The 26,159-nt window shown below is 34.9% G+C and overlaps 2 protein-coding genes across 4 annotated transcripts; one reads left to right on the top strand and one right to left on the bottom strand.

Annotated features, from left to right (window-relative positions):
* Window positions 1-777: 777 nt before the first annotated feature.
* LOC125212123 (extra-large guanine nucleotide-binding protein 3-like) lies at window positions 778-4,644 on the bottom strand. Its single transcript, XM_048112186.2, has 8 exons — window positions 3,685-4,644; window positions 3,459-3,596; window positions 2,902-3,006; window positions 2,607-2,792; window positions 2,277-2,454; window positions 1,855-2,099; window positions 1,575-1,744; window positions 778-1,489 (listed from the first exon to the last, which is right to left on the bottom strand). Exons 1-8 carry the CDS (start codon window positions 4,507-4,509, stop codon window positions 964-966), a joined length of 2,373 nt encoding a protein of 790 aa, XP_047968143.1. The 5' UTR covers window positions 4,510-4,644; the 3' UTR covers window positions 778-963.
* A 7,904-nt stretch (window positions 4,645-12,548) lies between these two features.
* LOC125216285 (uncharacterized) lies at window positions 12,549-19,717 on the top strand. Of its 3 annotated transcripts, none has more exons than XR_016137415.1 (9): window positions 12,549-12,779; window positions 16,026-16,357; window positions 16,995-17,127; window positions 17,224-17,436; window positions 18,557-18,730; window positions 18,803-18,931; window positions 19,031-19,168; window positions 19,246-19,375; window positions 19,474-19,717. XR_016137415.1 is itself a non-coding variant. In XM_089069421.1 (8 exons), the coding sequence occupies exons 2-8, from the start codon at window positions 16,254-16,256 to the stop codon at window positions 19,318-19,320; spliced, it is 966 nt and encodes a 321-aa protein (XP_088925547.1). In that variant the 5' UTR covers window positions 12,549-12,779; window positions 16,026-16,253; the 3' UTR covers window positions 19,321-19,717. The 3 variants fall into 3 exon arrangements, 1 of the variants encoding a protein (XP_088925547.1); XR_016137414.1 differs by having other exon boundaries at window positions 19,452-19,717; XM_089069421.1 differs by having other exon boundaries at window positions 19,246-19,717.
* Window positions 19,718-26,159: the final 6,442 nt, after the last annotated feature.

The raw sequence follows: 26,159 nt of genomic DNA, 5'->3' as shown, positions 1-26,159 counted from the left end.
CATTATCATGCACAACACGATCGTCGAAGACGAAGGCGTACAACTGACTAGTTGGGCCAATGACGATGAAGTCGGTCCAAGCCACGGAACTGCCACCCCTAGCGTACGACGTGGGGTACCTCTCGATGAAGCCGGCCGCCTCAAGGAATATGCCGACATGCGCCAAGTGGAAGCTCATATTCAACTCCAAAAGGATATAATTGAAGAGTTGTGGGCACGGAGGACTGCACGCCGATAGTTTTTTTTCTTTATTATGTAATTTTTTTTTATCTATGTACTGTTTTTTTAATGCAATTAATGAATTTTCCCGTATATGTCTCGTAAATTTAATTCCGTAATTTAATCGTAATTTTAATTCCGCAAATGTAGTATATTTTGAATTATTTTTATTGCGGCTGGCCTATGGATGGCCTAAATCTGATGTGGCAGGTGGATATTTAGTGCTGCTGACGTGGCAGGGAGAGAGAGTGGCTGGCCTATTTGCATTGGAGATCTCCTAGAAAATTGAGAGTTTATGGGATAAGTGTTATGAGACGATGGTAATGCAAAATAATATTAGAGGTGGTAATTTGGAAAGGTTTGTTACCTTATTGTTGGTAGTTTTGCTAAATGAATTAGCAGTAATTACAGTGCTAATTTAATTATTAACTCCATTCACCAAACCAGATACATGCAACACCTTTTTAGGAACGTCAGATTGTTTCCAAATTGTTTAATGGATGCACATGTTTGGATATTGTGAACTCAATGCAATGATACCAATTTGTTTGAGAGTGGTTTTGTATAACTACTTTGTTATGCAACTTTTCACAAAACTGTGAAAGCATTACAAATTTAAAAAAACAAAGATGATTGCAAAACTACCCTTGAAGCCTACCAAACCTTAAACATCCCTATTTGTAAGGTTTATGACTTGAGCCTTAACGGCAGTTTTGCCATCACATTTATAAAACTATAAAAGAGTTATAATTCCTCAGATAGCAAATCATCATCGCTCATGGAATAGATACCTCCAATATTGTGCTCTTCCCAGTCGATGATTTCCCGGGCGTACCTGAACGCCTCGTCCACAGACTGTTGCTCGCGTCCCTTCACTTGCCGTACGTACAGCTTCCTGCCCGTGATGGAGGCGTAGAGCTCCTTGAATCTCGCAGCGATGTAGTGAAACGCCTGGTGTCCCAGCGACGTATTCTTGCCGTGAGTCTTCAAAGGATTGAAGTCCTTGAACCACTCGCAGACAGTTAGAGGAACCTGCTCGATTTCATCCTTGAACACGTCGTATTTGGTCAGGAGCAGGAGGAAGGGTGTGTACTCAAAACAAGAACGCTTAGCTACACTCTCGAAGAAATCCCGGCTCGCCACCATTTTGTTCTGTTGTATGACAGTCCATTGCCGGTTATAGTCAGTCAAGGAAACGCACAAGAGGCCGGTGCTCATGCCTTCGAACATGTCCAACCACTTCGGAGAGCTCAGCAGAATCAGTTCATACCTGCAAATGGAATAGAAAGAAGCTGGTTTAGCAGTGTCTTTAGATAGAGAAGATGACGAATAACTCAACAGCAAGAGTCTCTTACTTTGGCAGAGGTTGTTGATTCTTCGAGTCTTCATTGTATAACTCAGAAACTGCGCTGTGATCACCAAACGAGAACTCGATGTGTGCTATCCCGTTGGTGGGAGTAACCCCTTCAGCAAATATAATGTCATTCTCTGATGGTTCATACTCGCTGCTCGATATCTCCATCACCTGAGCAAATCAGCAACTGCATTAGATTGCATATGGAAAGAGATGCATGCTAAAGATGCAAGGATGTGACTTCGATTTTAGAATTAAAGTGACATTGCTTCCCTTCATACCCGGTCTAAGAAATATGCAGCAACATCGGGAAAATATGGCAGTTCCTCCCGTCTCTTGTACGTTTCCTGTATGGCAGGATCCTTCCAAATTTCATCAGCTACAGAAGCATGTTCGCGTGCAGCAGCAGGAAAGACAGTGTCGAAATCCCCGGAAGCCATTAGATCCAACAACCAGTCACAGAAATTACTAATTTTCTGGTTAACCGAATAGATACATTGCCTGCTTCCATCACATTCCGTTTCTCCTGACAATATCAACACCAGAAAACCATCAGCAACATGATGCTTCAACTGAGTTACTCTAGTCTACAAAATCAAGAGATTTATCTCATCCTATAGACAAGCACAATGAGCTAATTATAGTTTCTCGGGGAAAATGGAGACGAGCCTAGTTAAGTAATCAGTGGAATCTGGGCAACTACCTGGTACAGACCTGTCAGCAGCCAGACCAGAACAAGCGTCTTTCATCAAGGTCTCCTCTTGAAAATGCTCCCTCCCCTCCAGTAAAATACCGAGATATCTGTACATCTTACTTTGAATTATAAGCTTAATGTTCAGCAATTCTTCAGGGGTATATTTGTTTGCATATAAAAACTTGGCCTGTTACAATAAAGATATAAGCAAGGGAATGAGTTCATGAAATGGTGCTAAATCACAGTACATCGTCCAGCAGTCTGAGTTCAACCCAAATTACGAGTTTTGTAATTGACTCTTAATACGAAAACATAAAAACATCAGAAAGCCAGGATTACCTGCTTGAAGATGGTACTTGTCCCAGATCCATCCAATCCAAGAAGAAGAAGTTTCTGGACCTTATGCTCCTCCAGATTCTTGGAGAACGATCTAGCTGACAACAAAGCGGGTTCTTCCTTCGTTCTTTGAGCACGTTCAGAAGGTATGGCCAGTGAAAACAACGAACAAATGAAACGAACAGAAGCCTGCCTAACAAAAGTTCCAACTCAAACTCTTCAATAGGACATAACATTAGACACCAAAGCAAAATTCAAAACTGAAATGATACGGATTCTCTTTATATTATCAAACAACCTTTTCCCATATATTTCCTTTGATGTTATTCTGGCCTTCCTCCTCATATGATCCATCGTCATATAGCCAAAAGTGTGTATCCGGAAGGCACTGGACCTTGGCCAGCTAAACAGAAAGGAAAGACAAGAATTTTGTCACCTGGTTAGTTACAACTAATGATGATCAAGGTTTTAGCCCTAGTATGAAGCAAACAAAGAGATACTACGCATTGTAGAGAAGAAAGTTATGTAAATGAAATAGGTGATACAAAACAACATATTATAAACTAAACAATGGCTTCCACAAGAAGGAAATACTATTCTTCAGAGTATAGATTGTTAACATGCTAGTTCTTTTGGAGCATGTTTCAAGTGCGATCTAAGTGGCTCGAGCAAGCTCCTTGAATACCATCCATTTTCTTTCTTTTCAGTCAGGTACATCCATAAGTGTTACAGTTATACAGAATTCAAATACGAATAAGCTATATTGCTGAAACTAGCTAGAAACTTTGGAAATCTTTCAGGTACAACAAGAGTATCGCCACGAATTTCCTGATCTACGACAAAATTTTGTATTACCTTCAAGACGCGGAGCTCGACTCTAGTGATCTCACGGCCGTTCATGTAAACCCTCGTATCACCATTGCTCGCTCCAATCTGCAACTTGCCTCCCACATTCAGTTTCGAACTAATGATCCTCTCCGGCTTTGCTCCCTCCTTCAGATAACATCCAAACAAGAGATTAAGAACCTTAACAAAAACCAGTATAAAAAAAACCAAGATTTCAACAAAAAATAATCCAAACCTTCCCCCAGAGCCCAGAATCCTTATCATACCAATATCTCCCCGGCCTCAAGTCCCGGGGAGGCACGAGACAGCCCAACAACTCATCCAATTCCTCCTCCCTCAGCTGCTCCCCATTCACAACAACCTGCTCCGGCCTCGCCTGATTAGCCCTGCACTCCCTCTCCACCTGCATTATCGCCCGAACCTCCACACGACCGCAGAGCTTCACCAACACCTTCGAAACCTTCCCCAGCCGCCTCCTGTTCGCCTCATTAATCGGCCTCCCAATGCACCCCACGCACTTCCTCCCCTCCGGCATCGCCCCCATCGCCCTCAACACACATTTCTTGCAATACTCTGCCCCACACACAATGCACCTCTCCCGCCCTCGCCACACCTCCTTCCCCCCCTTCTTCCCACACCTCCCACACCCCATAACCCTAACCCCACCCCCACCCTCACCAATAACGGTCGAATTAGAATTAGAATTAGAATTGGCAAATTCATGATGATCACTGGTATTTCCAGATTCGGATTCCAATTCGGATTCAATTCCATCGTCGAAAGTGAGGCTGAGTGGTCGGTTTTCGGAGCTGGTGGTGTCGGAGCTAGACCGTGACTTGATCCAGGAAGGATTCGTCGGGGTGAGAGAAGGGGCGCGTTTGGGGAAAGCGGTGAATCTGGATTTGGGAATGACGGGATTTGCGTCGGGGGGCTTGAAGAAGGGAGAAGGGCCGACGTAGTCGACGGAGATGGAGTAATCGAGCTGGTCCTCGTCGGGCAACGGGGCGCCCTCCGGCAGCATCTTGCGCAGCAGCTCCTCCCACGAATTGGGCGCCGCCATTGTTGCGTGACAAGGAAGAGTGAATCACATGGAGAGCGAACAGAACACTGACTGCGTCGTTGTCTCTCTGATTTTAACGTCCATCGATAAAGCTTCGATCTTTTTTATAAAGATTGCATTTTTCAGTGATGTGAAATGTGGGATCCTCAATTCTGCATTAAATAATCGTACTTATTGAAAATGGTGGCACCTTCACATTAGGCGTTACGATGTTGTATTTCAATGCTAACAAAGTCTAGAAAATATAGGTAATTACTAATTACCAAATTTACTTCTTCATTTATCATATCTAAACTTCTCTGTTTTGTTGCTTTACCAAAGATAAATGCTAGTAAATTTTATTTTGCTTGCAACTCCGTGAAAAAAGTTTTACATTTAATTAAAAATTAGTAAAAAAAAGATTAGTGAAAAGTAGACTCATTTCATTAGAAAAAAAACTTATAAATATGGATAGTGATTAATTTTAGTAGATATCCCAAAATGAATAGAACTATTTTTTGTGGTCAGAGTTAGTAGGAATTCTTTATGAGATTTCCGTTTTTGAGCAAATTTTCAGAAGTTTATTGAATGCAATACATTTCATGATTGAATCACAGATTCACATTCGGAATATAACTTAATTGGTGCCTAAATAAATCACGTTTGAGGCAATTAGCTCTTTTGCTAACAAGTCGCTTCAGTAATTACTAGTAATTTCCATGAAACTACACAATAATGAATAATGAAAGGATTGAAGCAACAGTTTAGTGATAATATGGAATAATATTATAAATTCAAACGAAGGATAACATATATATTTCAGTTTCTTAAAAGGGCTAATAGTGAATTAAGAGGCGTGAACGTGTTCTCATTATGTATTTAATCTATATTCGACCGTTGAGCTTTTTGTTTGCCAAATAATTTAAAACGTCAAGGCTCATAAAGTTTAATAAAACTAAATGGCAATTATAAGCACTAGAAGATTAATTATCCCAAAAAGATAGAAATTAAAAACTCTACTGATCTGTAATTGCTTTGTTTGGTTATTTCTTTTTTTCCCCCTCTTTAGTAAAAATGAGCGAAAAATAACATCTTTTATTATTATAGTGAACCTAAACGCACTCATATTTGTTCATTCACATGCACACCTCAAGAAATGGACAAAACATATTGTTAGATAGAACTTACAAATACAAATATATTAATTAGACTCCAATTTTATAATCTACTTGGTTCATCGCCATTGGAAATATTTTTCTTCATGTTTCTTTTTATTTTTTTTAATTTGTTAAAATGCCATAAATGTGGTGTAAACTAAAATATGTAGTAGATCTTTCACCCAAAGTCTTTGAGAAATTGATACATTACCAAACACTCAACAGAAAGTGACTAGTTCTCTCCCTCTCTGTCTCTCTTTTCCTGATTTTTGAATTGCATGCCTATTTTTATTTTTTTATTTTTAATTATACAGTCACATGCATTACAAATCCATAATTTAGTGTATACTATTATATCTTATCTTGGTGACTAATTTCCATAGTTAACTAATTTGATAAGAGGTTATACCAAACTCATTGATTAAGCAACACAATTTAACCGGAACAAATATGTCAAAACATTTGGGAAGATGACAAGAGGTAAGCATCAAGAATCCATTAATGATTTAAATGTCTTATCCTTCCATACATTACATTTGGCCATCATACCACAAAAACACGTCACTAACATAACAAATAAACATAACAATTGTGTTAATAATTTCCCTTTCTAATTAACTTTAACAAATACCTTGAAGAAGACATGACACTACGACATTCTCAATGGGAAATATTCGTAAATGCTAATTCAGGTTCCCCTTAAATCGAACACGGTATATACCAAGTTAGTAAATTCAATGGTAATTGATTTTCTAACAGTACATGATTATATATTGATTGGTCGATTTTTTTGAATGTATTTTCTTGATGGACAAATATAGGGGAAGTACTCCTTCCGTTCGCCATTAGGAGTTCCATTTGAGTTCGATACGGGTTTTATGAATTATAAAGAAAAGTGTGTGAGAAAAGATAGTATATGTATGACCCATTTTTATATATTAATTTTATAATAGAATGTGAGTAGAATGAGTTAGTGGAAAGTGAAGTGTACCTACTATTTATAGTAAAGTGAACCAGGGCTCCTAATGGCTGACGGATTAAAATGATAAACCGGGACTCCTAATTATGGACGGAAGGAGTATCATTTTGTTGTCCTATAAATTGTATTTTGTGTTGTATTTATGTCTCATGCGCATTTAATGTTGTGTATATAGTGTAATAAATTAGTAATTATATGCATGAATGATGGTGAAATATACTCACTACGTCCCTTTGTAGTAGATCTAGATGTTTCTTTTCGGCACGAGATTTAAGAAATTGTGTTAGAAGTGAGTTAAGTAAAGAGAGAATAAAGTAGGAAAAGAAAAAGGTGGAGAGAGGAAGAAATAATAAAGTAAGAGAGAGAGTAAAGTAAGAGATAAGAAAAGTTAATTGGTGTTTTTTGTCAAAATAGGAAATGACTCAACTACAATAGGACTAGGCCTGTAAATTCGGGTACCCGTGGGTATCCAAACCCGAAAATTCAGGTACCCTAATAACCGATGAGTACCCGAACCCAACTAATCGGGTACCCATAAACCCGAAGTTATTATATTTCTAATTTACTCTTCTATATAAATTATATTTTAACGCAAGTAGAAATTATTAAAAATAACACAATACTACTATTTATTGACTATTATTAAAAGTCTAAACTTTAATTATAAATTTCTAATATTTTTGCTTTCTCTAAATTATGATTCTATATATATAAAATAGACATTAGACAAATAGGCACTGCTTAATCTTAAAATAAAAATTATTTTGGCATAAAATTGCAACATAAAAGAGATTAAAATAATATTTTAAGACATTAAATGAGCATGTAAATAAAATGGAGAAAGCATAACAATATATTTTCAAAAGATAACAACTAAAAACATAAATATTTATCACAAATACCTAATTAATTGAGTTTAATCGGGTATTAGTCGGGTACCATAATACGGATTTCGGGTACCCTAAACCCGAAAAATCCTAACATTAACTATCCAAATCCGTACCCGAACCCATAATTTTGGACTTCGGGTACCCAAAACCCATCGGGTATTGAGTCGGGGTCGGGTATACCCTAAACCTACGGATTGAATTTCCAGACCTAAATAGGACACCAAAAGAGGAATATGACTTAGCTACATCTAACATATACATATTTAATAAAAAAATCCAACAAAAGAAATCGACCACTAAATTAATATGGCTTCCCCTAAATTAGGTGGAGTATTCAACTAACAAAACAATGACAATTTAAACTAATTCAGTCCCAAAAAATAATTTCGAAAAGTGCACAATTTGGCAAACCAACTATGCTTCTAGAAGGATAATTCTTTCGCTAGCAGAGATAATAGCACGGGTTCACATTTAACTTAATAAATTATTGTTTAATGTTGATATCAACCTGACAACCTTTACCCAATCCGTTGAATTGAGAACTGCCATTTTATTACCTATATATTTTATTTAAAATCTGCAATTTTATTCGTGCACTCCCAAATTCAATTTCTATCAGTTAATTAACAACATTATTTATCACAATAATCCCAAAATTTGAATTCAAAAAGCGTTTCAACAAATAATGTTCTTTAATTGCTCTTTCTTTATCTCTGCAAAATATAATTCAATTTCTATCAGTTAATTAACAACATTATTTATCACAATAATCCCAAAATTTGAATTCAAAAAGCGTTTCAACAAATAATGTTCTTTAATTGCTCTTTCTTTATCTCTGCAAAATATAATAAGTGAAGACTGAAGAGTGAAGACGGTGTGTGTGAGCATATCAATGCGAGATTTGACTTGTAAAAATACAAGTGTACGTAGGATGATATATAAAAATAAACAGTTATATATTGTGTGGACTGTGAACACATAAAATAGAAATTACTCTATATTTTGGTTAAAAGAGGAAGTAATATATTTATAAATACTATGATAGGGTTGTTTTATATATTAAACGTTAAACACCAAATACATCATTATAAAGAGGTAGTAATATATTTATAAATACTATGATAGGGTTGTTTTATATATTAAACGTTAAACACCAAATATATCATTATAAAATAACGCAGAGTTCATTACAACTTTATTTGTAGTTCATTATAGAAAATTACGAGATTTAAAAACAATGACATCATCATGCATAATTTAGAAATCTGAAGTTCATTATAAGTTTATTATTAGTTCATTATAATGAACTCCAGGTTATCATATAATGATGTTGTTCGGCGTTTAAGCTTTTAAAGTGGTTTGGTATTGATCACAGTCCTACTATGGCATATGGGGCTTGATTTATGTTTAGATAATACTCCATTCGTCCGTGATTAAATGTCTCATATTTGACCGGTACGATATTAAAAAATTGTTTGACTTTACGTAGGAAAGTGGATAGAAAAGTTAGTTGAATGTGGGTCATACTTTTATATATTGGTTTTATAATAAAATGTGAATGGAATGGGTTAGTAGAAAGTAGATACTCCATCCGTCTCATGCTACTTGCATATTTCATTTTCGGGCTGTCTCAAACTATTTGCACTATTTCTATTGTAGATAAAAATTATGTTATTTAATTAAGATATTAGATTTAGTTCATATTTTCTTTATCAAATGTTGCTTTATTGCACTTAAAATTTTAATTTAAGTATACTAATTACTCATGTTCAAATTTACATTGTTAAAGTGGAAAGTACGAGTAATATGGAACAAAGAGAATATTTAATAATGAATTAAAGAAAAAAATATTCAATTGCGTACGGAGGAAGTACAGTAAGTACTGTTAGTATTGTCACTGATGAATAGTCGTAGATTGTGGTACAGAAGAAAGTAGGTCATACATAAGTTATCCGTACAGTGGGTTGTTTTCGTGATTTGGGCTTCCAGATCTGAGGATACATAGCCCACTAAAAAAAGATTTTATAAATATAGTGATTGTTTTGTTACATAAAATAATCATGATATATAATTAAATTGAATTGGTAATTATAATTAATTATCATATAATTAGTAACTTCAACTCTTCAAGCCTCGATGTTAAATAGCTAAAGAACAATTTATCATTTCATTTTTTGGTTACTTATTTGTCAAATTCGTTTCTGTATTTTTTTCCCATATGTTTTAAAACTGAAGGTGCATTATTGATTCAGATGCATACTACTCCATCCGTCTATAAAAAATAATTTTTTTTTTTTCTATTTTGTACTATCTAAACACAAATAATCTCATAACTAAAAATAGCAAATTTCTCATCTAATGCTTTTCACTTTTTCCTCATTTTCGTACATTACTTAATTTTTCTCTCCTTTACCAACTTTTTTTACTCATCTCTCTTACTTTCCCAATTTCTTGTTAAAACTCGTACCGTTCACAAATAAAAATAGTATTTTTTATAGACATAGTGTTACTATTATATATATAAATTTTGTAGTCCTATGTAAAGTGGCAATACAAAATAGAATTTTTCTTTTATGAAAACCTCTATACGTGTCTGAGATTTAGAAAAGCGATTGGATCGAACATATATATTTATTTTTTACTATATTTCTTAAAATTTATGTCCAATCAAATTTGGACTTGTATTAGTGGACGGATGGAGTAAAAAAGTATGATCCATATAAATGCAGATATAAAACATACAACTTATATTCCAAGATGTCAATTGGGTTTCAATAGTCTCTATTGGGGGAAAGAAAAAAAAATTGAACGCCTTGCATAATTTTTGTTCGAGTTCAATTTCAATCATAGAGAAGTTCTTATTCATTCGAGCGTGATTCGAAATTCAATATTATTCGACGTTTATAAATTAATCATGATAGCTGGAAAAGGTTTTCTTCCAAAATTCAATGATATACAACCATAAAAAATTAATTATGTTAGCTGAAAAGGGTTGGCTCTTGATTTCATGATGCTAGGTTGGAACAGTTATTTTTCTAGTTGAAATGTTCGAATTTTGAAAGATTATGCTGTGTTTTAGTCGAAATGAAATTCATTTCCCACCCTTTAAAAACTGTTAAAATATTGCACTTCATTATAAAGTAGTCTCACATATGTTATTTTAATGATTCTTTCTTATTTATAATTTTCACTTAAATTGAATAATCACTAAAATTTCAGTAAAACAACAAAAGTTATAAAAAAAAATTAAATAAATACATATAATAAATAAAATAATTGAAAAATAACTAGAATGTCATATAGGAGTATGGAGAATGAAGTGAGGATTGCAACGAGCTTTAATTGGACAAAGCTGAGCATCAGTGTGTTCAACGTAAATGTAAGAGCACGGCGTGTTCAACATAAATGTAAAAGCACAACGTGCTCAACGGCCAGACACCACTAACATAATCATGATCGCAGATGCCTTTATAGATTTGGAATATAGTAAAGGTCAATTTTGTGATGGGGTTTGAATCCCCTTGCACGACGAAAGACTTGTACAAAACAAATAAATTAAACATAGGATCTATTTGACAGATTATAAGATTAATCAATTCACATATTAACACAGAATTGCATGCTAGAACACAATAATAGTACATAATGCTATGTGGATGTTTCAAATCCAGTTTCAGAACCTTAATATGCATTTCAACATTGTTGGAATTCAAGGACTTACATTCAAGATTCAAAATTCAAAAATCTAAATTCAAAATCGAAATTCAATTGCATCGTCGGAATCGGCAACCGAGGTTGACGGTGACGGCTTCGTCTCGTCAATGGGCCGCCGTTGCACCGGAACTCCTACAACACCGCGACCTCTTCACATCCGACGAGTTCGACGGGTTTTGGACCAAGTTGCAGAGAAAGAAAATTAGGTTCTTGGTGCTGTGGAGAAGAAGAAAATGGAAGAGAAGGAGAATAAAAAATTTTGATTTTAATTCATGTTCTATTTCAAAAAAAATTTAAAAATAAATAATTAGCTACAGTAATAAATGACTAATCCGGTCAACAAAACACTAATTAACGGTTGATCATCGAAAATTGATGGAACCGTAAAAGAAGACCAGATTGACACGAATTTCATTTATTATGGACCCGTTTTTCAAAAAATGTATTTTAGGCCAAATTTATATATGGGTCATATGTTTAGTCATTGAAATGGATAGGGGTGGGAATATGGATATCGGATATTGGGTTTATCTGTACCCGACCCGATATCCACCGGATATTGGATACCCAATATCCAATTTTATGGGATTGGATATTGAAATTTAAGATAAATTGGGTAACCCGAATGAGTATCGGATATTACCCGAATATCCAATTTATTATTTAAAACAATTTTTAAATTAAGTTTAGCCATTTTAGGCTTCAAGAGCTGAGCCAATTTATTTACTAATTACAATTTACTAGGTTAACTTTCTCTAAACTTATATAAATAAGTCGATCTTTCGTACTCTAGGTCACGGCTTCTCCAAACTCTCAAGTTTTACGTATTGCATAATCAACTCATGTGGTTTTTATATTTTACTAGTTAATTATTTTGACGTATTGGTTGCTTATAGTTTAATTAAATGCATAACCAATCCCCATAAATATAATCATATACTTTAAAATAAAAACAACCAATTTTTTTATAGTTTTATACTACAAAATAAATGCAACATTAAAGATATTAGTCAATTTAAATATTTCTATATTTATAATAAAATTTGAATTTTTTTTATTAGTTATTAACATATGTAAAGAATCGGGTATTTGGATACCCAGGTATGGATACCCGGGGCGGGTATTGAAGTACCCGAAAATATATCGGGTCGGGTTTTGAATAGATATTTAGATGATTTTTGGGTTTGGGTACCCGATTTTTTCGGGTTGGATATCCACGGATACCCGTATTCCCACCGCTAGAAATGCAGTACTATATTTCCGCGTCCGCAATCATAGAAACTCACTTAATATTTCGAATTTCATTTCAATAGCCTTTTATCATGATGATCGATCGACGCCCACATTTTTTTCATTTCATCAACTCCAGGCTCCAGCCCTCTTTATCGCAGCTGCATTCATACTCTGAAAATTAGTTTTTGGTATTCTGAGAAGATCATCGAGTACGAGAAATTAATTTTCGGTTTGTGTGAATAATGAATCAAAACTCTGCAATTTGGGAGAAAATGAGAAACCGTTGCTTCAAATCCTGTGTATTGACGCCTTCTTCAGGTATTGTTGCTTGTTTCCGAGACCCAATTCGTTTTTCTAATTCGAAGTTTACTTGTTGATCTAATTCGGGGATGGTTTGATTACAATTATTTCGATGCAATGTTGACTTAGGTAAACTTGAGCAGTATGCTTCTGTGGTAGTAACATATTTGCTGAAGTATGTGCGATACCGACTTAAGTGAACCTGAAAAAGGTTGTTATAGGTAAATAAGAATCATGATATTATCATAAGATCAAACATGAGAGAGATTTTGAGATTAGAAGGTGATCTACTTGAATCATTCATCCGTGTAAGCCTTTTGGTTTATGAATTTGACAAGCCAAATGCTCTGTTTGAGTGTCTTTATGGTTAGACTTCGTGGGTATTCTGGTTAGGGTGATTACAAAAATAATTTGACATATAACTGAAATATAAGACTATGTAAGCAAGAAATGTACATACTGGCTAAGATAGCAATCTGTTTGGGTTTTGTTCAATGCTTTACACAGGCAAAATTACCAAGCATTTTCCTTTCCAATGGTGGTAACTCTATCATGTACTATTTGAGAATATCTTTGCAATGGCATTGTCGCTTTATTAGTCAGGTTTGTGATTCGTTGTTTTTCCTTGCCTTCGAGTAATATTGTTGAATTATCCATTGTGCAATTTCCATATATATGCATCTTTTTTATATTATAGAACCGGAATATGCTGAGTTGCTATTTGATAATAATTCATTGTTGGTACAAAAAACTAAATTCCTAAAACAAATGGAAAATGAATTTGAAACTATGAGCAGAGCATCTATGATGGATTTCACTCTGTCTTAGATTTCAACTTGACTATGTTTTCATATAAAATGGAATGCCTCTCCTTGCATAGTATCTTCTGATGTGAGCTGTTTCATTTATGAATGTTTTTCCTACTTTGGAAAATCATGTTATGCAATCATCCAACTAAGTGGATCAGAATTCAGCATCACTAGGCAATCTTTGGCATGTTATATGCATCGGACCTGACCAAGAGTTCTGAGTGAAAGTGGTGAATGTATTAGATTAAATAGAGTAAATGAAACTAATTTTTGCTGGACTATAGTTGACCTTTGGTGTAACAAAATGTAAGCGAAAATAGAGGCTTTTATTGGAATTATAATGATATTTATCTGAGTGGTTCTTTGCTGCTGTCCATGAAATTTTAAAAATTCAAGTCAAAGTAAGGGATTGAGACGATCCTTGAAGATATAAAGTAATATGCTCTACATTTATTGCTTAAAATAATTTCTCCAGAGAGCTAATTATTAGTATTTCTCTGAGTAACAATCTGTGCTCAGTAAAGGATCAGCTATTACATAACAAGCATGATGGTAGTCTTTAGAGGCGTGGTAAGTTCGGAAGAAAAACAATTATTTTGATCTTGAAAGCAGATACAGTATGATGTGGGTAACAACGGTGGTGGAGAAAGGGAAGGGGAATGCCACCAAGATTTACTAAAACAGCTATGACCACATCCATTTGTAATTTTGTACAATTAAGGCCACAATCTTAGGGAAAAATTGTAAAACTTGTGTTAATATAGTGTCAATTGTACAATTAAGGCCACAATCTTCATTGACAATCGTATGTGTTAGTGTCAATTGTACAATTAAGGACACAGTCTTCAGTGATTACTGTAGGTGTTACTCGTGAAATCATTTAAGAGACACTTAGGATCATATGAATATGGTGTCAAAACATCTCGTTGCATTTATTACTTGTTGCCATTGTTTTCTCTTTCTTCAGGATTTTACTTACTGGTCTCTGAGAAACTCCAAAATAATAATCAGCAGAAAAAGTTACTTGTAACGCCAGTTTACTTTACGGAAAGGAATCTGAACTTTCATTCTAAATAACTCCGCCGCAGAACATATAGATTCAGAATTCATTTTAAAGTTCATACACTCAGAGTCTCTCTCTCAGGGTAAGTACCCATTCCCTCCCTCCATCTCACTTAAGGCTAGTTATATAAAAAATGAATAGAGATCAAATCATGCAAAATCTATTTGGCTATCCATCCGAAGAGGAGTCTGCATCAAGCCATGAAATGAACCACCAGCCTGAATTTAACTCTGTAAGATTTGTTCGTCTTATTTTCCTTTTTAGCTAATAGCATGTCTTTAATGAGTCTGTACGGCCCAATTCAGAAGATCTAACAAAAATTTTCCGATTAGAATGCATTTATTTAGTTTTCTGCTTGGGACTTGTCAAAATGGCAACAAAAAAATTAAAGAATTTTTGGGGGGATAAATTTACTCAACACATGCATAAAAAATTCTGAATGTACGATTATACAGAATATCTGAGTAAACCTTTTATTTTATATCATTCATATATGTTCTAGACAGCTTTTTGCCTGCAATCCAACATCAGGAAGGTGATTGGCATGCGGGCACAACTTAAATGTAATGATGGCTTCCTTATGGTCTATCATTCTTGCCAATATTGTTTTGCTCTGGGTTGTAATCTCTAATGTTTTTGTGCACGTGGAATTAAAAAAATATCTGAAAACTGAATGTCCTATGTTTGAAATCATAATCATTACTTTGTGTATGCGTAGATGGTGACTGTCATCCACAGATAGTTTTTCCTTTTTGGATTGACATTGAAATAGGAACCTAGGGTTTAGTTATTTTCCTTGTGCTATTTTAATTTAAATATTTTGGAGAATGGTTCTCTGGTTTTATGAGTAGCTCTTAAATGAAAATTCAGTGGCCTCAGGCCCTCAATGAAACGTGTTGAATATTTTTATGTCTAAAATTACTCATTTAGTAGTATGAATATCTCTTTGTGATTGCTGAACTAAGTACTAGTTGGATTGAGTTCCTTCCTCATCAAGGTCCAACTCTTGCATGATCTGGTCCAGTTGGGAAACGTAATAGATGATGCATATGGATTTCATAATTTATAGGAAGAGTACAGGTAATGAAGGAAATGAGCCATAATTATTTTATGCTTAATGCTTCTTGGTTAACGTAAAAACCTGTTGGAAGATTGATTGACATCAGAACAAACTAGGGAAGCAAATGAAGTATAGATGATTCTCCTGGTTTTTCATATGTTTGTTGCTTCTACACCTTGTTAAATTTTCAGATACTTTTTCAAACACTTTTATCACCATATTGTGCACTTGTGCTTTATTTATAAACTTTCCTTATTGTCCTTTTTCTCCTGTAATAGTTTTATAGTTTCTCCTTCATTTGTTTAATTTACGTGTTTGACATTTCACTTCAGGATGAAAGGGACGGAGGAACTGAACATGCTAATGATGCCACATCCAGTCAACTGGTTGAAATTGATGGTGGTTTTCAGTTAAATGAGGATGCCGTATGCTCAAGGTCTAGCGATGGAGGGTTTGAGCACCATACGCAAACAGCACCAAAAGAAGAGATCAAAATTGGACGTGGTGCAGAGTTACATCATGAGGGCGGAAGCACATGTAACTGTGATGAAGGAGGGCCTATGTGTGATAATAAAAGCACATTCAGGCATAGGGTCAAAACTGAAGTTGGAGCTGAGTTTAATGATGAGGCTGGAGGGATCGATAAAGAGAGTAGTAGCTCAATGTATTTTGCTCAAACCCTCCACTTTTGAATAGTTTGTCTTTCTTGTGACTGTTTCTATTATTTGGTGTGACTTTATTAGTTTGAACTTGAATATATAGTTATTCGATTAATTATCTTTTAGTACCATGAAGTATTTTGTATCCTCCCAGTTTCCTTGAATTTCAGTTTGTTTCTGATGCTTTTGAATTTTGGCGAAGATCCTGCTAATGTTATTGTTTTTTACCTACAATTGGTCAATATAGTTATCAATCCCTAAATTAGTGTATCTAGGAAAGTAAACACCCATTAATTCTTGGCTGGATATATTGTAAGCCCAGTTCAGCTGGCTAGCCCACCTAAGACATGATGACTCTCAATTAGTTTGTCATAGTTCTGAACCCAAGTTTTCCAAATTAGTGGAGATGTGCTTTACATATTGAAGTATTTGTTTGATAGGCTGGCAAACAATAAGTATTCTGAGACCCTTTCTGAGAGCACTTATGCCTTCTATTTGAGTTGTTGATGTATCACCGACTTGATAATTTTACAGGGTTGTAGATTGCAATTTATCATTGTAACATTTTCTCTTATTCACATTTTAGTGTTTTCTTCTGCATTTTTTTTGCTTAACCATCTCTGAGAATTTATGTTATGACAGGCTATTAAAGACTGAGAATGGAAAGGATCGAGCTCGAATTGCAGATGTAATGCGTGCTCTTTTTGGGGATTCAGATGAGGAACCAGGACAATATGAAGCTGAGTATGGCACTGATCAAGGGAAAAACAATTCCGTGAGAACTGAGACATTATAATGATTATTTAGTTTTCTGGTTGTTGGCCACCCAGTGATTCAGAATGTACTTATAATGTTTCTTGTGCCAACATAGATATCTCCAGAACACAAGTTAAGTTATGGGGAAGATCTGGAGTCTAAAGGTACTGAATCAAGTGAATACACACAATTTGGACCCGAAGAAGTAGAAGAAAAGGCCGGGGATAAACTAGAGGGGGAGTCAAAGGATAAACTGGAGGAGCAGTCAATCGGTAGGTTGCTGGTGGTGGAGTTTCCAAACCGCACTCCACGTGCTGACCCATCTCAGGTTACCTCCCTTGTTGCTTTTGCCAGACCATATGCATTTTTTTTTAATATTTTAGCTGTTGATACATATATTCTTTATTCAATTATTAGCTAGATGCCACTAATAAATAGAAGGTTTTTTGGACACACTTAAGAAATTAGCATTTTTGAGCTTCATTTGTTGATGAAAACAAAGATGAAATATATCTTTACAATGTGACGATTGATTGATGTCTTGTTGCATTTTAGTGTAAACATGATTACTTGCAAAGTCATTTTATATGCTTGTTCTCAAATTTTAGTAGTTTCCTTGATTTGTAAAGCTGGTTATTTAGAGTATGATGGTTTTGGTTTCGGTCATAATGCAAATAATGCTTGTGATGGTGTCCTGAATACAATCTTCAGGAGCTGAATTGAGATGCACACTGATGTTGCCTTTCATGATTTTTTCTATGGACTACTTTATCGCCTAATCATTATTTTCTTATTTTGTTGAGACCTGTTTGTTATCCTGCATCTGTTTCTTCGAATTCTTCAAAATATACTCAGGTGCTTGATTCAGATTAGTTTCTTATATTGGTTTCACGTGGTTTTGGATGTAGATTAATCGCCTCTAATTCCTCGTGATGTTCACACTTCTTTCTAAAGGTTCCCCATTGAATTATACGAATTGATTTTAGCGTGTCTTTTATTTGATCATATAAACCTTATCCTTATAGCTTTATGAATCTAGAAACATATGACTCTTTCTTCCACTAGTAAGTCTCATCGAAGCCTAATGTTTGAATTCAAAGAAATTATGCAGTGTGTGTATGTGTGTGTCTGCAGGTGTGTACATGTGTGTGTGTGTGTGCATGTGTGTGTATCTGTCTGTGTGTGCAAATTTGTGTATATGTGTGTGCGTGTGTGTAGGTGTGTGTATGTGTATGTCTGTGCAAGTGTATGTATGTTGTGGATTTATTGGAAGAGTGTGGCTTAATGCTGGGCAGAACTTCTTCATAGTTTTATTTACAATCGTTCATATTGGTTTCTCTTTGTGTGTGTTCCTTCTACTCTATCTGTCATGTATACTTCATGCATGTGGATTACCTTTTATGTGCAGCTCAAATCTGCGTATATATAACATGAAACTGTATTTGCAGATGGCAACAACTGAACTCTCAAACATAGTAGCATTTGATAGTAAGCCATTTGACCCAACAACATACTCAGGGGAAGATATTTATATAACAGACGCTTCCGGATCTGAAATGATTATCCCATCAACCAATATCGTTCGATGGAGAAATGTCGTAAACAATGATGGAACAATCTCTGTAAGTGTGATTCTATCCTTCAAATTGGCCAAGAAATCATGTTTTCTCGAATCTGAACCTAATCTTGTGCAGGCTGAAAGCAATGCACGCATTGTGAATTGGTCGGATGGGAGCTTCCAGTTGTTAATTGGGAAAAAGGCATTTGACGTCACGGAGGAAGATGCAAACAAGATCCTATCATATTCTTTCTTCTGGCATCAGGTGTCATAAATCATTCATTTTTGCATTCAATCGTCCATTTATAATCGCAAGCATGTTTACCACAATCCATGTCCTTATTATTTTGGGTCAACTATACAGGGCATCTACCGGTCTCTGGTGAGCTTCTCTAAATCGGAAAAGATTGCTTCATCTTCCGTAGTTTCTGATCCCGATGGTTTGACTGTTCATGGTGATCGGGAGACCACACCTATGCCTGAACCAGAGCAATTTCAGCAGGTAGAGTGCTTACACGAATCCCACATTTTTACGACGTTATTTTCCAGTTGTTGAATCAGTTTTACAAAATCCACTAGGATGATCAAAAAGCAACTGAAGACAATCTCTCACTTAACCAGAAGAGCAATGACACCCAATCACAACAACCTTGAGGACGATACTGATGAGCACATGTTGCCCAGTGAAGCAGACGACGTAAATCTTGAGGTATGCTTTCAGATATCTTTGATTGATTGTATGCGTAGAAACTTATCGTGAACTTATCGTGCTATTATCACTCAAGATTTATATGTTTATACTCTTAGAGGCAGAAAGATCGTCAAACTAAGAAGCGTAGGCCAAGACGCGGATAAAGGTGAGGGGAGTTGGAACTTGAATATGAAAGGGGTTTGATAAGTTGAAATTACTTGGCTTCAGTTGCTTCTGAAACTTTAGTTTGGATGATTTTTCTGTTGCATACGTCTGACAAATTGATGACTCATGTTTTAGCAAACCTATTTATACATTTCTATGGTGATTATATCTTTATCAAAGATAATCCTTTGTCTCATTATCGTTGCAATGATTTTATGCATTCAATGAAATGTTTTTAGGGTCCGTTCGATACACAATGAAAATGTTATAGTAATTGATATGTGTGTGCGTGCGTGTGCGCATTTTGTGTGTGCAATAGGTGGAGGTGCCCATTTTTATAATTATTTGAAAATTCTAATTATTTACTTTTAATATCAAATTATGGAAATGGGAGATATTAAAATTGAATTCAATTTTATATCCAAATATTTTATGGTACCAAATATTAAATTTAAAATTGAAGACTCAAATTCTAATTTTATAGGAAATTATTTTTTCATGATATTATGATCCCAAATAATAAATAGACATTTGATAAAGGCTAAAAATGAGCTTGCATTCAAAATATGCCAAGTCAAAATTTTATTAAAACTCATGCCGAGTCAAAGTGGGTTTTTAAATGATAGATGGGTGGAGTAATACGTACATAGAAGAAGATATTTTTTCTGAATATAAAAATGTAATAAAATTGATATTTATTTGTTTAGGTTTACAAAATTATCTACTCCTTCTGTCCCATAAATATTGTCCATGTTTGACTTGACATGAGTTTTAAGAAATGTGAAAAAAAGTGGATGGAAAAAGTTAGTGGAATGTAGGTCCCACATTTATATATTAGTTTTATAATAGAATGCGAGTGTAATGAGTTAGTGGAAAGTAGGGTCAATTTACCAAAAATGGAAAAAACAATGTGGACAACATTTAGTGGACGGACCGAAATGGCAAAACTGAACAACTTTTCATGGACGGAGGGAGCATATTTTAGTAAATAATTTTTCTTTTAATATGACAGGAGTATTCAAAAAAAAATAGAAAATGACATTCCTATAAAGCATCCACAATAGCGGACTAGCCCGAGGGACGAAAAACCAACGCCCTAGAGCTAGGGCGCGCACTAACCGGCTAGCTGAATTTTTTTAAATTTTTTTTATTTATACTCTATATTTACAATTCATTGCACTTTATTTATTTTTTAATATTTGATAAACACCAATAATTAAAATGAATTAATCGTATTTGTCAATTTATTTGTTAGGCTAGGACGTTGACTAGGCTATTGCTAGCTTATTGCTAGGCTGTTGTTTAGTTAGACTATTGCTAGGCAGGTGGGAAGGACATGATTATGTAGCAGAAGAAGTTTTTGGTTAGGCTATTACTAGGTCAATTGTGTATACTTATAGGATAATATATAGAGGAGAGATGAAGACATATCACATGAAGTGATGAAGTGACACACTTGGAAACTTAATCAACTCCCTCCCAACTCTCCCACTCTATCTTCTCGTCATCTACACACAATCCACAAAAACCCTAAGTCTGGTTCCAACCGAGGACACTGCCGATGCCGCCGATTACTAGGCTATTACTAGGTCAATTGTGTATACTTATAGGATAATATATAGAGGAGAGATGAAGACATATCACATGAAGTGATGAAGTGACACACTTGGAAACTTAATCAACTCCCTCCCAACTCTCCCACTCTATCTTCTCGTCATCTACACACAATCCACAAAAACCCTAAGTCTGGTTCCAACCGAGGACACTGCCGATGCCGCCGATTATCTCTAGTTGGCTTTTGCGGATCTCAATGATCCAAAATGGGAAGTAAGGATGCGGTTTAACACAAAGGAAGAATTAACTTGTTTTTGAATGGTGAGAACTGAGAACTAGTCTTTGGATGGTGGGTACCTTTTTTTATGGTGGATACTTGTTTGCCATAGGGTTTTTTGACATCAATCGGCACTGGCAATGCTTAGAATTACAAATGTTCAAAATGTATTTGATATTGATAATGAATATGTTGGACTAGTTTGACGGTATTTTGTTTTATTTTTCTGCTTCATCTTCAACGAAATAGTAGTCCATTTCAAATCCAATTTCAGAACCTTAATATGCATTTCAACATTGTCGGAATTCAAAGACATAAATTCACAGACTTATATTCAAGATTCAAAAATCTATATTCAAAATCGAAATTCAATTGCTTCGTCAGAATCGGCAACTGAGGTTGACGGTGACGGCATCGTCTCGTCGATGGGCCGCTGTCGTCACCGGAACTCCTACAACACCGCGACCGCTCCACATTCGATGTTGAGTTCGAAGGGTTTTGGACCAAGTTGCAGAGAAAGAAAATTAGATTGTGGGTAAGAAGAAATAGAAAAGAGGGAGAATAAAAAAATTAATTTTAATTCATGTTTTTCATGCTTATATTTAAGGGTTTTCTATTTTATAAATATTTCAGAATTTTTTAAAAAAATAAAAAATAGCTACAGTAATAAATGACTAATCCTGTCAACAAAACACTAATTAACGTTGACCGTGGAAAATTGATGGAACCGTAAAAAAAAGACCAGATCGACACAAATTTCATTTGTTATGGACCCATTTTTCAAAAAATATTTATATATTTAGGATCAAAATTGAACTATAGTCTTTGAAATAATAGTATTCCCTCCGTCCCAAGATATTAGACTCTTATTCTTTTTTGGGTGTCCCAACATATTTGAGTCATTTCTATTTATAGTAAAATTTACTTTACTACCAACTCCACTTACACCACTAACTCCTAAATTCCTGTGCCCAAAAGAAATGACTCTAATATCTTGGGACGGAGGGAGTACCCCAAAATGATGTAATTTATGTTTACAGTCAAAGAAACTCACTTAATATTTCGAACTTCCGCATTTCAATAGCCTTTATCATGATGATCGACGCCCACATTTTTTTTTTCATTTCATTTACTCCAGGCTCCAGCCCTCTTAATCGCAGCTGCATTCATACTCTGAAAATTAATTTTTGGTATTCTGAGAATATCATCGAGTACGTGAGATTAATTTTCGGTTTGTGTGAATAATGAATCAAAACTCTGCAATTTGGGAGAAAATGAGAAACCGTTGCTTCAAATCTCGTGTATTGACGCCTTCTTCAGGTATTGTTGCTTGTTTCCGAGACCCAATTCGTTTTTCTAATTTGATATTTATGTGCTGATCAAATTTGGGGATGATCTGATTACAATTATTTCCTCCTAATGCTGACTTAGGTAAACTTGAGTAGTATGCTTCTGTGGTTACATATTTGCTGTAGTATAAAGGGTTTTGAGTTGTCTAGAATGCTTCGATGATAATGATTATATATTTCGTCGCAATGAGCCTTGCAAATATGAAGTTTGGATTATGAGCGATGGGTCGTGGACGAGAGAGTCTGTTTTCCATACTCGTGGTGTTAAGAAGCCGGTATGGTTTTCAGGCTATTGTATTTTGCAAGTGTGACTGATGAGCTAGTGGTGTTTGATCGTGCTGTTGGGAAGTTGAAGTATGTTGGTGTCGATTGGTCTCCGAATAAATATCGAAGTACTGATCTAATGATGATTCCGGTTTTTGAGAGCTTTGTTCAACTCAATTGAATTTAACATTTTGTGGAGGTAAGATTCCGGTTACTCATTCTCAATTCCTTATGCTTATCAATGTTTAATGTATGGATTAGTAATGTGTTCTATGTTAAATAATTCAACTTGATCAGAGACAGGAGCCTGGGAAAGAAGATAAAGATGTGACTGAAGCGAGACCAGACCAATATTTCTAGCGCAACTTGTTATCTTTTAGTACTCCTATTTGTTTTGGATATACATTAAGATCATGATAGCAAAACATTGACTTTACTATGTTATGGATGATATTCGCAGGTTTTTCATCACGGTTTTAAAGCATCAAACTGACTCCCAAATGAATGAAAATCTCATGGTTCAAGGCCATGAACATGTTAAATACTCCCTTTCTTCCTCACCGACTGAGACATTTCTTTTTGGCATGACATTTATAAAAAAGTGATTAAATTTTGTTAGTTAAGTGGAAGAGAATAAATTAAAAGAGAGAATACATTAAAGGAAGGAAATGACTCATTTATCTTGGGACATTGCAGAAAGGAATATGAATCACTCAGCAATGGATCGATGAAGTACCAACCAATGATGAAAAGGAAGTTTTAAATGAAAATGCATAGAAATAATTTTTGCATTCCCATCGCCATTCCATTCGTACTTCTATTCCATATATACATACCAAGAAGGACCTTAGTTTTATGGACAAAATCTGGGTTGAGTTGCCTATTTTAGGTCCTCACTATGGCTAGATCGGTTCGATACAGGGCTCCAGGTCAATTAATAATTGTTCACAAAGTTCATGAATACAAGAGAGTGTGTTTATGGCCTCGACCTCAAGCCAAGGTCGGCCAGAAACGTGCCCCGAGTCCTGTAAAGAGGTTGTCACCCATCCTTGGTGCATGCCTAAAAAGTGTGTGATTAATAATAGAAGGGATAAGTATTTAAATTATGAAGTTTGGTTAAATTATCGTATGTCATTTGATTTTTAAAATTTGAATATTAAATCATGAAGTTTCAATTTTTTGCATTTATTCCATTAATGAACAAAATGTCATCTTTTAATGATGATCAAAACAACATGATTCCCTATAATAAGTATTTTTTTTCTTTTTAATTCTTTAATTTATTTTTTATTTTTGTATTTTATTAAATTATTGTCGTTTCTGATATCATCATTTTGGGCATAGAAGAGGCAATTGGAAAAATCTAAAACTTCATAAACTAATATTCCAATTCTAAAGACCATAAAACTAATTATAAAGACCATATCACAAAATAGAATCTAATACTCCTACTAGATTAGAATTGGTAGTATAGTTAGGAAATGATTTAGTAAGTATGTATCCTAAATTAAATGCTTAAATAAGTCAATAACCACGCATACTCCGAGACGGGCCTAGATAGTTATGTCAAGTAATACAATAAAAATACCGGATTGGATCTCCTAATCCATTTTTTCTACTTCATTCTTAATCCACATCTCACAACTTAATAAAATAATCTTATAACATTTAAGTGATGGTTATAAGATTATTTTATTAAGTTGTGAGTGTGATTAGGAAGAGAGTAGGAAAGGTATCCGCATCGAATAAATACGGCCCAAATGATTTAACAGACCCATAAATATTTAAACCTAAATTTGCAATTCTTACCGCTGGCGTCTTCTTCACAGAATTAATTCACCCGATCGTTTTCGTTTTCTTCTTCTTCAAACCATGATGATCACCACATAAACAACCAAGGTATGTTTCTTCTACACCAAATTAAATAATACTCCAGTGATGGACTGATTTTGCCCTTTTGTACCAAACTAAAACTTTTCTAAAAATAGTATACTCTTTTAAAAGTTGATTCCTTTTATTATTTGGTTATCAACTGAATCCTAATTTATCTTGATGGAAAGCATGGTTGTCTGCTTGAGTCGCATGCCTACCTCCGCCAGTGTTCGATCTATCAATTACATTTCAGCTCAAGTCTTCTCAAGGTTCTATTTTTTTTAATCCGAATTATGTATTCTGACTTGTTTGTATTTGTTCTAACTGTCAATTATTTGGGAAATTTTGGTTAGGAAGGCTAAAGCTGCCAAGAAAAACACAAGAATCGACGGTGCCCCGCCTACGAGGAAGAAGCTAATCAAACCCTATAAAGCTCTTTCTTTATGTGAAACATTAGGTATTCTCAAATTTTCTGAACAATAAACTAATTTCTATGTTTACTATGATGCAGTTTGATTGTTCAATTCTATACTTAGCTTCATAAATAGTACACAACTTGTATAAGTTAATAAAAAACCATTACAACAAGTTTTCTCTCTTCAAAACTAAAAAAATCATGCTCCTCCCACTAAATAGGCACTATATATTTTCTTAGCCCTTATCCATATATTTAACTTATCCACAATCCACTAACAATATTTCAGTTATCTTTTCTCCGTTGCACTTATCCACTAGTATTAGGTGATCTTTTCCGCACTAACACTATTTCAGTTATCTTTTCCCCCAAAGTGCCTATTTCTATAATGCTTTCCATTTTTATTGTGTAGGTAGCCATGGGATTCCTGATCCCTACATATCCGAGACAAATTGTGCACCATGCTTACAACATTGGGAGGCAGACATCTGCCCTAATCCTAATCCTAAGCCTCATATTTTTGTCAATTATCATGATAATGAACAATATTTTGCTGCACATTCCCTTGCTGAGGATGGCACCATCTCACCAAATATCACATATATCCTCCATCTTTTCTAGCTAAAAAATATTACTCCTTCAGTGGAGCTAGTTGTAATGGTCTACTTCATTTGTGTGGTATTGAGTCAAGTGATCATGCTCTTTGGAACCCAACAACTGGTGACTATAAGATCCTCCCTAAGCCCTTTGTGGATCACTCTCCTAACAATACATATTCTTCTCGCTTCGTTGGAATGTGGTCTGGCCATAGATTTGAAGATTACAAAGTGCTGAATCTTGTTGAAATTAGTTTTACACATGAAAATGTTTATAGTTACCACATTTACTTGTATTCACTCAAAACTA

The sequence above is a fragment of the Salvia hispanica genome, chromosome 3, assembly GCF_029641045.1.
Source record: "Salvia hispanica isolate PSC_SH4W2 chromosome 3, Shi_PSC_v1, whole genome shotgun sequence".
Lineage (NCBI taxonomy): Eukaryota > Viridiplantae > Streptophyta > Magnoliopsida > Lamiales > Lamiaceae > Salvia > Salvia hispanica.
The sequence above is the reverse complement of the archived record's forward strand: the minus strand, read 5'-3'. Positions and strand labels throughout refer to the sequence as shown.